This window comes from Uloborus diversus, chromosome 6 (assembly GCF_026930045.1).
Source record: "Uloborus diversus isolate 005 chromosome 6, Udiv.v.3.1, whole genome shotgun sequence".
Lineage (NCBI taxonomy): Eukaryota > Metazoa > Arthropoda > Arachnida > Araneae > Uloboridae > Uloborus > Uloborus diversus.
Window position 1 is genome coordinate 122,822,666 of NC_072736.1, and position 17,681 is coordinate 122,840,346.

Sequence of the window (17,681 nt, forward strand, 5' to 3'; positions counted from 1 at the left end):
TAAGTGCTTTCCGAACTTTCTGTAGCCGTCCCCTAGTTTGCTTGCTTTTTAACTTAACAAATAGCAACTGTCAGCAAACGGTTTTGTTGCCTAACATTTTCAAGTAATCACTTTCAAATAAAAGGAGAAATATAGTGTTTTGTTCGATCTCAGTTATAAAATAGTTAAAGGAAAGTAACAATTTAGTAAATCGAGGCTCGTAGCTCGGGTGGAAACTTTTGAGAGTGTTCGGCAAATTTGCAAATAAGTTCTGGCATGAAAGCACGAATCTAAAAGATCCGATGAATTTTTTTTTTTTTTTTGTCAAGACCATTTCTATATGCTTAATTCCCCATAAAAAGTATGGAACAAAATAAGTGTAATTGATTTCTTGGTTACAACTCTCAATAATTGCAGTTAATCTTTAAATCTTCATATTAAGGTTAATTATAAAGCAGACTATAAAATTTAAATTAAAAATTTAGCAAAGAGGAAATATAGGTATAGCAAAAGCTATTCGTACAAATTTGTATACCGCCGCATTTTGTGCAAAATTTGCTCTGACGTATATGTGCCTTACTTTCGTTGAAATTGAAAAGTTAAATATAATTTAAAATATGTTCCAAAAAAATTTTCAGAATTAAAATATTTATATTTTTTACAAACTCTGAAATTAACTTTGGGTGTCACCTACCAGATGAATGTCACCCGGGGCAAACCACCCCTTCTCAAGAACTTAGACTTAGAAAAAAGCTTTTTTTCTTTCAAGTTGCAACTTTCAAAATTTGAAAGCACACGATTTTATCAATATGTATTTGTTAAACATTAAAAGGGGGCAAATTACAAGTAATCCTTTTAAATTATTGAAAAAGAAAAAAATGGTATTTTTAAGTCATCTCACTTTGAACTCGTAACTATTGGAAAATTTGATTTTCTAATTGAATTTCTGACGTTGTATGTATCTTACGTTTAGAATAAAATACAAAATGCTAAATTTTCATGGAAAAGAATTAATATTTCAATCTCTGTTTGTGGTTTTTCCCCCTTCCTGAAGGAGGAGAGGGAATTGAAAAAATACAATAAAATAAAAATAAAAAAATCTGGAGTCGGAGTCGGGCGTTTAAAAAATCCAGGAGTAGGAGTCGGTCATTTTCCTTCCGACTCCGCAGCCCTGCTTTCAAGCTGGGGAGGCCGGCGACACGACTATGGATGGCTGACATTGCACTCGGGAGAAGGTGTCCCCTTTCTAGCATCCTCAACTGAAGCTTGTGTGCGCAGAGAGCAGAGCAATGGTTTGTCATTGGAGTTCACTTTCCGACTTTCTGTTCACTATACACATCACCTATTTTGTTTTTATGTAGTTCTTTTTTTTTCGCTGTTCATTTCGTTTTATTTGATATGAATTAAACATGGTAAATTATGTATTATGCAACTGTTTAAAGTCTTCAAAGCAAAAATAATTTCCCCAAAATAATAAATTTCATCTTGACAATTATCGAGGGGGTCCGATTTTCAAATATTGAGGGGATCCGGTCCTCAAATATTGGGGGGGTCCGGACCCCTTGGACCCCCCCGGCCGCGACGCCCATGATCCCCAGTGAAGATCAATGGCCCTCTTAAAACTATCTACTCCCTTGCTCATTACCACCTCATCCGGTAAACTGTTCCAAGGTTCCACTACCCTGCTAAAATAATAATTTTTCCTAACATACATGTTAGCCTGAGATTTAAATAGCTTAAAACAATGACCCCTTGTCCTGTTTTCATTGCTAAACTTCAGCCCCGTAACATCTTTCATTTCAATAAATTTAAACAACTGAATCATGTCCCCTCAGTCTCTTCTTTGCTCAAGACTGTACATTTTTAGCCTTCTAAGCCTGGAATCATAGTCTAAGTGAGAAAGTCCATTTATTAGCCTTGTAGCTCGCCTTTGAACCCTTTCCAATACATTAATGTCTTTCTTAAGATAAGGGGACCAAAACTGAACAGCATACTCCAAATGAGGTCTTACCAAACTTCTATATAAGGGCAAAAGAACATCTTTAGATTTGTTTGAAATAGATCTATTGATAAACCCAAGCATATTATTGACCTTGTTACTAGCAATGCTGCACTGTTGGCTAAACTTTAAATCTTGACTTATTAAGACCTCCAGATCAGTAACTTTGTCTGCCTGACTAGTGACTGAACCTTGCAAATAATAACTTGTACACTTATTTCCATGCCCTAAATGTAGCACTTGACATTTCCCAACATTAACAGACATACCCCATTTATCAGCCCACTCCGTAATATGATCTAGATCCTCTTGCAGCTGTTTTGCTTGTTCTTCATTTTCTACAGTCCCCATAACTTTGACATCATCAGCAAAACAATTCATGTTCCCAGAAATATTTTTGTGAATATCGTTCATAAAAACTGAACAAAACAGGCCCTAACACTGATCCTTGAGGAACCCCGCTTAAAACCTCACTCCAATTAGAATAATTTCCCCTTACAACTACCCTTTGTTTCCTTCCGGTCAGCCAGTTTTTTACCCAAATGAAAGTTTTCCCTCCTATTCCTATATCAGCTAATTTGCTAAGTAGAGCAACATGCGGTACCTTATCGAAAGCTTTTTGAAAATCAATGTAAACAACATCTACAGGCTTCTTATTGTCCAAAGCCATGGTAACTTTGTCATAGAAATGTAATAAATTAGTTGCACAAGATTTACCTTTCCTGAAACCGTACTGAAAACTAGTCAATAGATTATTATTCTCTAGAAAATTTACTATCTTAATTTTTATCAATGTTTCAAAAATTTTGCAAACCACCGAAATTAGACTCACAAGTCTATAATTTCCCGCACTCCCTTTAGACCCTTTTTTGAAGAGTGGTGTAATGTTAGCCAGCTTCCAGTCCTCTGGCACTGTCCCCGAGCTATAAGAAGCATTGAAAATATTTACGATTACATCTGCTAATTCCTCCGCACATTCAACTAAAATTTTTGGATAAATATTATCAGGTCCCGGAGCCTTAGTCTCTTTAATTTTTTTCAAATGAAGTAAAATGTCATCCCTGGAAAATACAAAGTCCTCAAGCTGTACTATAGCTTGTGTCTTGTTGGTGTCAACTGTTGAGATACAGTTATCGTTAAAAACACTCGAAAAAAAGTTATTAAGAACATTAGCAATATCACTATCGTCCTGAATTAAAATTCCGTGCTCATCAACCAGTGGCCCAATATGACTATTTCGAACTTTCCCCGAATTAGCGTATGGAAAAAACCTCTTGGGATTCCTGTTTATGTTATCTGCCAGTCTTTGCTCCAACTCTCTTTTCTGAATCCATACCAAATACTTAAATTTACGCCTTGCCTTACAATATTGGAGCCCCCCGTGGCAGAAAGCTGCCGACACGGCGACATTATCGCAGAATGAGAGAGAGTTTGTGTAGAAAGATTTTGCACTTTGGAGGGAAAAAAGGGATAGGGGGAAAAAAGGTCAGCAATAAAATCATTCTGCAGAACAATACCAAAGGATAGCTGTTTCACGGTAAAAAAATGTAACTGGACTATGAATTACGCAAAAGGCCTAATTTCCTACGAAGAATAAAATAATTGCGACATTTTACAAAAAAAAAAAAAAAAACTTTGGCGAGCGCCAAATCGAGCGATCATTGATGACTGTGGCAGTCTGCAACTTCAGAGATCGGGAGGTATTGCCATGGTTAGAAACCAGTTCTAACCAGAACCTCTCACCACATGGAGTGATTTTAAAGCAACCCTGTGTTGATCAAAGAAGAGTGGCTGGCAACCATGGAGATATAAGACTCCATGCTGGCAACGCACGTGTTTATTTGTGTGAAAGACTTGTGCCGACTTGCTTTTTTTCACCTCTGTTGAAAAATTAATTTAAACTCTTAAAAAATTGCTTATTTGCTGTGTCGCAAGTTGCAGCACCAGAAAACAGATGGAATTCTTGATAAATTGTGTTGTATTTTTGGCTGACCACCTGACTTTGTATTCAGATAGGGGTGCTTACATGAATGAAAATCTTCTCTCTTAAATTCTTTTTTCTTCGTATGGAAAGGGAACTTTTGTTTGCTCCAGTACTTGATTTAAATTCTTTTTTTCACATGAGGAAGAAGACAGGGGTGCCCACCTGGGGGGGGGGGTCATGGCACAGACTGATACATTAAAATTTGTAAGGATGGGGAGAGTTGTTTTGAGGGGTATTTTTTCTTTGGGGGGAGGGGGGGCAATCCCGGGGTGGGATTTCTTTTTTACTTTAGTATTTTAATAAAATCCTATTTTCTTCTGGAGGGTGGTTAAATTTTCAATTTGTTCTGACTAAAAAGTGTTTTTTAATTTAATTAATTTTCCTTTTGGGGAGAGGGGAAACTTTGTTTATAATCTTGTGTATTGCATATATTAATTTTTTTTTATGGGAGGGTGCCTTTTATTTATTAATTTTTTTTTCCAAATCACATGCATGTTTTTTTTTTTTTTTTCAAACTGTAATGCATATTTTAATTAAATTCATTTTCCTTTTGGGAGGAGGGGGATACTTCATTTTAGTTGTGTAAAAAACATAATTTAGTTTTTTTATGGGAAGAGTAGGGGTGATCCTTATTTATTTTTTCAAATCACATGCATGTTTTAGTTAGTTTTTTTTTGGGGGGGGGGGGGGGGCACTAAATTGTAATGAGTATTTTAACTAAAAATTTTTTCTTCGAATCTTATTTCTTGGAGTATTGAATAGATGTTGCATCTGTATTTTTCTGGTATTAAGAACTACAGATAAGTAAGTGCTAAGAGATTAAGACTGAAATATGAGAGTGGCATCTCTTTAAACAATCACCCCCTGCTATAACATAATAATTTACACTAGCATTACATAAATTAGCATAATAATTTACATTGCTTTTGGTTAGATTTGGTTTTTTTCTCCACTTACCAATTGCTGTTACCATGGTGTTAATATTTTTTACCATATAGATTTAGCTCAAGGTCACTTTTTATTTTCCCTAGCGAAAACTGAAAATCTGTTGGAAGCCCTGATACTGAGCTTTAATGCTTTTCGTTTTTGTATAAATGAATTTACCTAAACAAGAAGTTGCATGAAATTTGTTAATGAATAAATAAATTTTTCACTTTTGAAATGAACTGCACTTAAGTTTGTCTATTAGTTCATTTTTTACTTCACGGAGCATTCTTGCAGAAAGAAATTAGGTCCAGAAAATTTGTCACAGAAAGTAAAATAAAATTCTGCCACAGGGTTGGAGCCTATCTGCACTGTGACCAGTTTCTCTAAACCTATGAAAAGCAGCTTGCTTGTAATTTAGAGCGTCTTTAAAATTTTAGAGCGTTTACATCTCATATTTGGATGAATCGCAGTTTTTCATTGTCCCCGGAAAAATTAAAAGTAAAAAAAAAAACATGCTGCTTTTTAAATTGGGGTGCCACTGATGGAACATGTATCTCTTAAGAAAAGTCTGTTCTTTTAATGAGCCAAACAAAAACTTGTATGTTTTGCATTCATCAGAATTTATTGTAGTTTGTGTTTCAACTTTTGATTCTCATTTTACCAAAAAACGGTCAAAACATTTCAATTATTTTTTGTTTCTAAAAAAGTAGTCCAAGTATGATAAACTAAATATGCTGTTGGTGCTCTTGTCAAATATTTTGACACCAAATAAATCATTATTTTTTAAGACCTTGGATATATTGCGCTTTCGGATATATCACAATTTTTTGTTGTCTCCCGACAAGCGCAATATAACAAGAGGTTAGTGTAGTTTCAATTTTTTGTCTTTTCATCAGATCATAAGAAATGCATCACACAGGAAGATAAAAGTCTTGCCTTGTGAAATAGACATTTTTGGGTGCAAATTAAGACTGACTACCACCAACTTTGAACTCTAGCTATCATGCTTCCTCTTCAATTTATATTTGTCTGTTGTGTCAAGGTTTTATTGAATACTCCGAGTTGAATAAAACATTTTTTTTCTTTGCACAGATTACTTCTATTCACTGGTTATACATTCGACTAGAAAGTCGCCCATCAAGGTATGACGGGTGAAAATTGATTCTACTCTTCTATATTTTAACGAAGCAATTGCTTGTTCGGTGATATTTTGAAATTGAAATTTTAAACCTAACTTTAGTGGATTAATCCTAAACTCCAATAGATTGCGTTAATAGTTGACCATCGTTTCTTCACTCTCTTAAAAGGGAACAGTTAAGTGACTGGATCCAGTTCAGCCTTGTCAAAATAAATTATTTTCCTGCATGGTCAAACGTTACCAAAAAAAAAAAAAAAAAAACAAATTTTCATGCTGTGGTGCAAGTTTCATTGTTGATGACATCAGGTGAGTCACTCGGTCATTCACTATTATATATACTAGTGTTCGCCCAGTGGTCGAAATTCGACCATATTCATAAATGAATATTTGAGAAAACTTGTATGAACTTAACTATTTCCAACATTTTTATTTCTACTCTTACTCATGTTTACTGCATATCTGAAAACATACAATTTTTATACGGACACACAATACCACAGTAATTTATTCCAATTTTGCTTTTTATCTGTTAATCTCAAAATAAATGGATGAAAGGGGACATTTCGGTAATGGGGTCGTTTCCGAAATTTTCAAAGTATTTTTTACTGAAAAAAGATGCTTAAAAACAAAGGTTTTACCCATTTTTTAAATAAGATGAAAAAATTGAATATTTTTTAACAACTATTTTAATTGGTGCGCAGATTGAAATTAATTTTTTGGCATCAAAAGCGATAAAATGCCTCTCGTTGATGCCATTACCCACAGCGCAAATTACCACAACCTGAAAACAAGGTTGAGAGCAAACCGTAAATATTTAGCGCGTTAATGGAGTCACGCGCCAAAGTACATCACTTATAACGTCATAAAGACCACGCCTTATTTCCAAAATCGGATATTCAAAAAATTTTTTAAAAAACAACTGTGGAGAAAATAAAGTTTTTTTCTGGCTCAACGTTTTTTTTCTTCTTATTCTATCTATTTCAGTGCGTAAAAGTAGTACTTTTGATTGAAGGAAACTACCCCATTGAGAAATTGGTGTAGTCGACAAATTGCTGGCTTGAATAATTTTATTTTGGATATCATGTTGATTTGTGTAAACCCTAGGCAAATAAATATTTCCCTACGCTTTGTTACAAAGGAAAAACATTTTTTGCTTTGGCATTGGAAACAAAAAAAAATGACGCCAATCGATAAAAATCACCAATCATCCAATTTTCGAAATCTTCCCGTATGAAATGAAGCATCAAAACTCAATTTATACGTAAAACTTCTGTGTAAACAATGTTACTTATAAAACGTCTACTACTATTGAGTAAGTTGCTTCTTCGTCATTAGAAATATAAATTTAAAAGTATCAAATGAACAAACTCTACTCGTGTCAGCATATAACTGTCCATTCAAAAATACTGGACGTCCTAATAATAGTACAATTTTTAAAAAAGGTCGACTTTGTGATTTGTTTATTGTTAAGGGCGGTGTATAACTGATGTCACACTTTTCAACATTTTCGACCCTCTCCCCCATTTGTCACAATGTTTTGCACTTCACTATACCTCCTCTTTCTTTTCTCACATATCACGCTGTTTTTCATAAACGTTTCTATTAAAAAAAGGCTTGTTGTCACGTTCTCCCCATTGTATGCCCCTCTTGTCATGTCTTTCCTCTCCCTTTTCACAAACTGTTACTATTTCGTGAATCCCACCTTAAAGCGGGACTTCATACGTGAACAGCCCCTATTTTGTGGCAACCGTAAGAAAATATACATTTCCCTACTCTTTGTTTTCATATGCAAAGTAAAAAAATTTTTCCAACTGCAATTGGTGCCAAAACTTTGACACCAATAGATGAAGAGCGCCCGCCAATTTAACAATTATCGACATCTTCCCGAATGAAATGATCCTGCAAAACTCAGATTATACTTAAAACTTCTGCTTGAACAATGCTTCTTTTAATAAGATTAATATTATTGAGTAAGTTGCCTTGACCTCTGCCTTTAGAATTATTAAATTCCAAATAGTCAAATGAACGAATCCTACTTGCTACATTAAAAATTGCCCATTCAAAAACACTGGACATCGCAATAATAGTGTAATTTTTAAAAAATCGCGTTTGTGATTTGTTTACGGTTTAGGGGAAAACTGACAAATGCACTTTTCAAAATTTTTGATCTCTCTCCCCTTTGTCGCAATGTTTCACACTTCACCATAACACCTATTTCCTTTGCCAAATATCACACTGTTTTTCATAAACGTTCTTATAAAAAAAAAAGCTTGATGTCCCATTCTCCCCAATGTATGTTCCTCCTGTCATTTATTTCCTCCGCCTTATCACGAAGGGTTACAATTTAATGAACCCCACCTTAAAGAGGGACTTCATTCGTAGTCAGTTCCTTGCAAATAGACATTTCTGTACTCGTTTTTTACGAATGCAAAAGAAACATATTTCTCGTCCTGACCTTGGTGGCAAAATGGATAAAGTTCACCATTTTCACAATTATGGAAGTCGTTCTGAATGAAATGATGTCGCAAAACTCCCTTAATACGTAAAACTTCTGTACAAACAATATTTTTTGTAAAAGTAGGCAGGATCTTGCCGTTAAATATAAAATTTCCAACAGTCAAATGAACGAACTCTACTCACAGCAACAATAATTGTCCATTTGAAAGCACTGGACGTCGTAATATTACGCCAATTTTATCAAACGTTTCACCTTGAGATCTGTTTGTAGTAATAGCAAATGCAAGTATTACTGGGAGCTGGAACTGAAAGTCGTCCCTCACTCCGTAAAATAATTTATTTAAATATTAAAATCGAGAAAACATAAGAAAATATTTTAAATGCCCGTAGTTACCCAAAAAGCCTCAATAATAAAAACAAATGCAAGTATTTCATTTCTTTATGCTCAAGTGAGAATTGGCAACACCACAATATTATCCAGCAATTTCTTTACGCTCACTGTGTCGCGTGAAAAAGCAAATAAAAATGAATTTTCACTAACTTTTAATTGCTTCTAGCGGGTTGACGTCTTTGCTTGGTGAAACCGGGTAGAACTTGTTTCAAAGTATTTTGCATGAGCTTTCCAACCATACTAAGCTCAAAGCATTAAAATGCATTTTTTGTGTAAAAAAAAGCGGTTTAAAAAATGAATTAAGACTTAATGTTTCACGCTTTCAACAATGAATTTCAACAACGGAAAAGAGATAAAATTAAAATTTTTGAGTTTCACCAACTAAAAAACGCTTATAACTTTTTTTCTAGTGGATTTAGGTTATTGAACCTTGGGCACCCTGACAATTTCTCCGTTAGGAGTATTTTTTAAACACCTTTCCAACTATATCAAATTCGAAAAAATTGGACCATCCGTTCTCGTAGAAAGAGCCATTTTGAACGAAAATGCGTTTTTTTTATTAATATCTCCATTAATTAACCTTCGATTTAAAAAATTTTTGTTGATGACACTAAAACTCAGCAATAGCTACCGAACAAAAAAAGAATGAAGGAAATCGGTTCACAAACAGAGGAGGAATCGGTGCCGAAAGAAAACGGCTTGCCTATTAATATATAAAGATACCAGAAAGTCGCCCGTCATGGTAACTCCAGTAGGTAGGGTTCATTGTTTGACCATTTTAACCTTTCTTCATTCTCCTGAAATGACAGTCTTACCACTAAAACAGTTAAATCACCAGATCAAGTTCAGCCTTGTCACAATAAAGCAATTCCCTCCATGTCAAACATTACCAAATCATATTATCAAATTATCATGCTGTGGCTCGAGTTTCATTGTTGAAAGGCGCGGGGTACTTTATCATCAGCTATTATTTATATGAGGATGAGAATTACAGTAGGAATTTTTGAATTTGCATGTAGTTTTCCAACTTTTTCTTGGATAAACATGTTTTAAAATCTCCATTTTTTGAGGGGTGCAGACGGTAATGAATTTGTCAAAAACGAAGTATATGCTCAAAATAGTGTTTGTTTCTATTGATATTTGATACTTATTGTTCTAAAAATGTCCTAAAATTTTATTCAACTTGTGTCCTAATTTTTAAAATACCCTGCTCTGACCCCTGTCCTTCCTTTATACAAACAGTAAGATATTTATAGCAGTTAGAATACAATGTGTGTATCAGTAATACACACACTAACTAGAAGTAATTCTTTTTGAAATGAAGATACAGTTAGCTCTCTGTTTAACGACTTTCAAGGGACCATAAAAAATCGTCCTTAAGTAGAAAGCGTCCTTAAACAGAATGCTTTTAACACTACAGCAGACCATCTGGGACCGTGAAAAGCCGTTGTTAAATAGAACGTCGTTAAGCAAAGAGTCAACTGTATGCATTTCTTTAGTTTTTCAGTTTCATTACTCATGGGTGTTATGAATAATGGCTAGCAAGATTAAATTGGTGAATTTTCGGCATTTCATCTTAACCGCGTTCAACTGTTAGTACTGCTGCTGTCCTGATAGTAGAGACAAAAACAAAAGTATTTATGTCCTATTGCTATTAAAACGTGAACAGTCATGGCAGCAGCAGCATATGTACATTGAAACGGTTATATTGTATTAACGCTTACATAACTGAAACTGAATTAATTGGTTCTGAGTTATTCTCTAGAATCGCATAATGATTAGTGCTCCACTTTACTGATGCTTGGCCTACCTTTTTGTGGAAATAATGATTGCTTTTTAGTTTGTTATTTTAATTGGTATTTCTGAGGTTTTATTTTCCTTTCACCAACTTTTTGGCTTTGTATAGTTTTTTAGGACAATAATTTGACACAGTCTTGATGAACACATTCAATTTATTTACAAGAACACATAAGGACTATATACAGTAACTTACATATTAAATGTTCGTTGAAGGAGAAGAAAATAGTAACAACAAAGTGCAAGTAGAAGTAATTAAAAATGCAGTTTTGAGTGTTATACAGTCAGACCTCGATTTAACGAATTCAACGGGACCGAAACTTTTAAACATTAAATCGGGGGTTGTTCGTAATATTGAGGTGTGAATTGTTTTTTAAAAACTGCACTTACCTTATCTAAAATCCCTATTAAGCAACTGCACAAAAATAACCATAGTTAGAAAGTGCATACTTTTTGCTCAGCATTCCACGACTTAATACACACTAGTTAATGTGAAATTTTAAATTACTGAGTAATAGTACATGTTTGACAATTTCCTTGATACTTGAGTCGAAATACAGTCAAACCTCGGTATTGCGACACCGGGATTTTACGACACTCCGGATGTCACATCATTTTTTCAAAGTCCCGAACTTATGCCATACAGTTTTAATGTTAAGTGGCTCCGGATTTTACGACATTTTTTTATGGGTAACTCCGGTTACGACGACACTTCAAGCTGAGCAGATAGGATCAAATACTTCTTTCTATTGAAAAAGTTTCCTTAAAATAATGAAAACATCTGGAAATGTTTGTTGTAGGAACTTCGGACTCAGACAAGAGATTTGACCAGGCATGACACCTCAAAAATTGAGGGGGAGGAGTAGATAAGTTCTGAAAGGTACAGGATTCAGACTTTGACAAGAGGAACAATAGAAAGGAATTCAAAGTGGGAGGATTGTAATTCTGGACGAGGGAAACAGCAGAAGAGAAAGACCTAGCTAACCTTAAGCTAAGCTGTAGGTAGTCTCTACAAGATTTTCCCATAAGAGAAAAAGAGATAAAAGCTCCTCATTACATATAAAAGGGATGCACAACTCTAAATTGGATAAAAGAATGAGGAAGGGTTTTTTCCACCTTTTAAAAATGGGGCTAGGCCGTCATAATCTAATCAAATTGCGGACAAAAGTGAAAAGTCTTGAATTATTTTTTTTCTTGCTGATAATTTCGTGGAAAGGAGGATTAAAAATGTTATTCGTGAAAGTTTAGCAAACACTTATTGGAAAGTATTGTAGAATTTAAAAAAAAAATAATAATAATGAGTGAAGTTTTTTTTTTAACTTTTTGTTATATTCACCAATAACTCAAATTTACATTAGTTGAATCTATTTAAAAGCATAAACACTATTAATTTCTTCCTTAAATCTAATTTTATTCCGAACCAATGTTTAATTATGAATTTCTAAACTATTCCGGTTATGACGTCACTCCGGCTATGATGACACTTTGATGACAGTCCCAGAGGTGTCGTGATAACGAGGTTCGACTGTAGTTCTCTTTTGACTTTAAGGAGAGAAAAAATACTGTGTCAATTGCAGCCTGCTGCATGATATATGTTTTTAGTTTCCAGGCTGTGTAAAGCATTTGAAAAAGTAAGTTTTAATGGGAGTTTCATTATCGCTTTCTGCATCAGAATTAATATTCGTTGGTTTCCCCCTCGCCCTTCAAAAATTGCTGATTCTAAGAAAAGTCTTTTTCTGCTTCGGACAATATCGATATAACATTTGGAAAACAATCCAATATTTCTTAACTCAAACTAACAACAAAATTTTTTTTTCAGCTGTTAAAATGATTTGTTAATTCAGGGTCAATTATTCAGTAAATAGGGGTTTTGACCTTCATTTTAGTCAGGGAAAAAGAAAAATCCTGTTAATCCTGAAACTCGTTAAATAAAGGTTCGTTAAATCGGAGTTTGACTGTATTAATGCAGACAATGAATATTAAATTAATATGAGTATGAAATAGTATATACAGTAACTATGAGATTTAATTTTTTTTTCTTTCCATGGAAAAGACCATTAAACACTCCAATAATAATGAATCCCGGCCTCATCAGCACAGAAAAGAAATGCTTTGTTTGTTACTGTGTTAATTTACAAGATAGTATTGGTACTGATGTTTGTTTGTATGAAATTCAAATTGATTGTTAATGAAATATGTAAATGTTTGTTTTACACGAGTGACATAATTTTACACAAAATAACTTTATAGCACATGATATTTTCAGACATGTTGAAGTACAATTTCATTATTATCTTTGTAGTGTTGTCATAGCTACAATATTGAAAGGAACATTCATTGCTATCTCATGCATTCTGTTCATCGAACTCTTCTTGGTGGAGAGCAAATTGATTGCCTGGTGGCTGCTGTTGAGCCAAAGGCAAATGTTCCAGAAGGTTTAACCTTTTCTAAAGATCATGCCTTTTTTTCTGTTCTAGAATGGATTTCATTTACATGTGGTAAGTTTTTAAATTTATACTCTATCTAATGACTGATGTGTTAATCAATAAACAGTATTAGCTGCATCATTCACATGTAAAATTGTTTGAAAATGTTGGCCAAATTATTATTTTGGAATAATTTAATTTTAAGAAATAAACAAATACCTATGTGTAGAAAAGTAAATGGCAATCAACAACGTTATAATGCACAAATTAGCAGGTTACTGTAGAAACGTGTTTTGGGGTTGCAGGGAAACCCTTTTTCATTGCAAAATAGTGAGCTTTTAGATACTGTATGTCTTTGCATCGAAAAGCTCTCTATTTTGCATTGAAAAGGGGGTTCTCTATGACCCTGAAACAAGTGTTTGCAGTAATCTGTTAATTTTGTGTGTTATAACATTGTTCATTTCCATTAACTGTACAGTAAACTCCCGATTATCTGTCTAATTGGGTGACACAAGTGCCGCAGATAAGCCTCAAAAAGGTTAAATCGAGGAACAAACAAGGTAAAAATTGTCCTTCCTCAAAAACTTGGTTGTACTGATGCATAATACTTTCTTCTAACAGTGAATATATATATATGCAGAACAGTAAAAATGTTTTGTATTTTTGCACAACAGAACTTAACATTCAAAAAGAACAAGTGTAGTACAATGAAGAACGGACAAGAAATAAATACAGTATACTCTCAATAATACAAAGTCGAAGCGAGGGTCAAAAAATTCGAGTTTTCGAGCTAACAAGGTCATAATCATAATGAAATAATATTCTAAAAATTAGTCATGATAGTTAAAAATAAGTGGAAACATGTAATGAAAGTTGAAAAAAAAGTCTTAATACAAAAATTTTAATTTTTAAAAGGAGCCGAAAATAATAGAGAAAAAAGAATAAAAAAGAACGCTCTCTGAAGTAGCAAAATGAAGTTATTTACTGTAGCTAAACTTATCAAAGATTTGGATTACCAAGTTGCAGAACATTTTCAAACGAGTTTTGAGCGCCCTGAACAAAAGAAGTTGGACAAAGGATTGCACCTGTGTTAGCACTGTATTGCACTATCCTCTGTGTTAGTAGTGATAATTTCTTTTTTTACTTTCTTTACCCTTGGAAATTTGTTCTTCTGAATATTTTTATTTTTTCGCTTTTGTCTTTCTTCATGTTCAATCTCAACTGATCTTTTTACTGGTGTGTCGGTTAAAATTCTTGACCTTGTTGGTTTTCTAATTCTTTATGCCTATTCATAAACCCACGGAGCCAATCATATGAAGCTATCTTACCTTGACACCATTTGTCTGGTACATTTTAACTATTTGCAATTGCAAACTCAAATACAAGCTGCCTTGTACTCTTTGGTGTTAATCCATAATGTAGCTTGGATGACATTATTAGATATTCAGCTAAATTTTTTCTTCCTCATCAGTAAATATTTGCCCAGTTTTGTAATTGGGCTGCATATCCATTTCTTCTTAATTTTCACTTAATTTATATTTTTTTACATATCTCTCTAGAGTTTTTCGATCTAAATCATAATCTAAAGCTGTGCTACAAATACTACAACCTTCGAAACGTTTGCTTTCATAGTTTCTGTGGAGTGCTTCTTACGAGCTTTTCCTTTTGGTTTATGAAAAAAAAAAGGCATCCTGAGGGGAGGGGGAAAATATCTAAATATACACATATTGTATAATTAATATTGCACTTATTTTAAATTTCTAAAGATATTACAAAAAAATGAATCATAAAAAATGAATATTTATAAAAAAATAACAACAGAAAACTTTTTCAGAAAAATTAACTTATAAATTTGCAAATTTTCCTCAAAAACCAGATAATTAATCATAATTTAGCTTTTAATATGAACTGTTGAAACAAAAATTCCATTGTAAACAATAACTGATAAGTTGCCTTGGTTTTAATGTAAACATACAAAATATATAATAATCATATATATTATCCCCATAAAGTAACTATTGTAATTATAAATTGTTTTTGATAAACAGTATTTCTAGAATTCCTAAACTGTTTAAGTAAGGGAGCCTTGACCCAGTGGGTCAAGCCTCCCTTACACAGAGTGGGTCAAACTTCCCCACCTACCCATTTTGTACAGAATAGCACATGGTGAGGTTAAGCCTAATTCAAGGAACAAACTTTATACGAATACAAAAGTGACGACCAAACTATCTACTCCCTTGCTCATTATCAACTCTTCTGGTAAACTGTTCCAAGGTTCCACTACCCTGCTAAAATAATAATTTTTCCTAACATCCATGTTAGCCTGAGATTTAAATAGCTTAAAACAATGACCCCTTGTCCTGTTTTCAGTGCTAAACTTCAGCCCTGTAACATCTTTCATTTTAATAAATTTAAACAACTGAATCATGTCCCCTCGGTCTCTTCTTTGCTCAAGACTGTACATTTTTAGCCTTCTAAGCCTGGAATCATAGTCTAAGTGAGAAAGTCCATTTATTAGCCTTGTAGCCCGCCTTTGAACCCTTTCCAATACGTTAATGTCTTTCTTAAGATAAGAAGACCAAAACTGAACAGCATACTCCAAATGAGGTCTTACCAAACTTCTATATAAGGGCAGAAGAACTTTAGATTTGTTTGAAATATACCTATTGCTAAACCCAAGCATCTTATTGGCCTTGTTACTAGCAATGCTGCACTGTTGGCTAAACTTTAAATCCTGACTTATTAAGACCCCCAGATCAGTAACTTTGTCTGCCTGACTAATGACTGAACCTTGCAAATAATAACTTGTACACTTATTTCCATGCCCTAAATGTAGCACTTGACATTTCCCAACATTAACAGCCATACCCCATTTTTCAGCCCACTCTGTAATATGATCTAGATCCTCTTGCAGCTGTTTTGCTTGTTCTTCATTTTCTACAGTCCCCATAACTTTGACATCATCAGCAAAACAATTCATGTTCCCAGAATTATTTTTGTGAATATCGTTCATAAAAACAATGAACAAAACAGGCCCTAACACTGATCCTTGAGGAACCCTGCTTAAAATTATAATAAATAGTTATAATAAAAGCTCAATATTATAGTATTTAGAAAATCCCATTTGCAAAAATATAAATTAACTAGCTTTTGCCCGCAGCTTCGCTCGCGTTAAGAAGTATTATTATTAATTAGGTATAGTTTTTGCGACTTTACTTTTGTTTAGCGTGTGTAAAAAATTAGGGCCTACAAAACTTCTTTGTACATAATATTCTTAATTAATCTGTCATTAGGCACTAAAACTATCAAGCTACTGGGTGAACTTACTCGTGAGCAAGCAACATAAAACTGTCCATGAGAGAAGCAATGTTCTCTCAAGTCAATTTGAGAGTTTGCCCCTGAGGCTTGTTTATTGTCATGGCAAAGCAGACTTTTAGGGGAAACTGTAATCGTTTAAATTCGAACGGGATATCATTCAGTATTAATGGAATTTGTGGTATAAATACTGCTCGTTTTCCTAAGCCGAGATTTAGCGCCAATTTGCGCATGCGTCAGGTCTGCTGTGATTTATCAAAATAGGGAGGGAAACCCAGAAGTAAAAGGTGCAAAATAACATGTTCAAAGACAGCAACTGCGAGCGGTAAGTGCCCATGCTCAACCTATCGCCCCTTTTTGAAATGGAATCTGTCCTGAGTGGTAGTCTTCGCTTTCGAGAACGGACAGTACAGTTTCCCCTTTCGCACACCCAGTTAATATAGTGGCTTCCACTATATTGCGATGTAACGCTTTCACTTGCAGTCTCGTACCGTTACAAAGTTTGGGTGGTTTTAAATTTCGCAACAGCATAATTGGAGTGCCCACACGCAGAATAAGCTTATGATAAGGCAAACCTGGCGGTTTCAATGAATTTAAAAAGTTTACAAGGTAATTACTAGCGTCATTTGTATTAACCACAGTATCAATCGAAGTATAGACCTTTTCTTCGCCCTCAATCGACATGAGCAGGATATCGTTGATAGTGGCTGCTCGATCGTTCTTTGGAGTAAGTATGGCACGCTCACATAACCATTGAATAGGCTTGTCATGCATATGAATACTGTCTGGATAAACTTTAGACAGTAATTCTTGAATCGTAGTAACTAAGCATTCAAACTTAAATGGGAATATTAATCCTGCTGCTATTAACTCAATAAGTCCGCCATAAGTAGCATTTTTCATCATATCAGCAAAATATTCGTCAGGTGTTAAGTAGCCATTCCTGTCGTGGGTCATAATTGAAAACTTGCTCTAGTCATTAAACACACATCTGACAATTTCTGAACGCACCTCCATCGCTCTATCTTGTGTTCCGTACATTAAATAAGAGAGAACACGAAACAAACATGCACCGTCACCAACAATAGGGACGACAGTACATTCTTCAACTTCTCCATTAACGTTCAGATTTTCTTTAGCCATTTTAAAAAAGTCGAACCGTCAAAACCTATACTTAAACCAAACGAAAACAAAACAAATGGGGAAGATTACGATAATTGGGAATCTGGCGATCCCTCTTCATTGGCGTCAATTTTTGGCTCCAGCTC

The 17,681-nt window shown here is 34.1% G+C and overlaps 1 protein-coding gene across 1 annotated transcript in view; it reads left to right on the plus strand.

The window, feature by feature from the left end:
- The window catches only part of LOC129224694 (nudC domain-containing protein 1-like), a 65,450-nt gene that overhangs the window by 20,987 nt on the left and 26,782 nt on the right, over window positions 1-17,681 (plus strand). Inside the window, exon 4 of the mRNA XM_054859241.1 lies at window positions 12,975-13,170. Coding sequence (XP_054715216.1) covers window positions 12,975-13,170 — 196 coding nt within the window. The remainder of the gene's footprint in view (window positions 1-12,974; window positions 13,171-17,681) is intronic.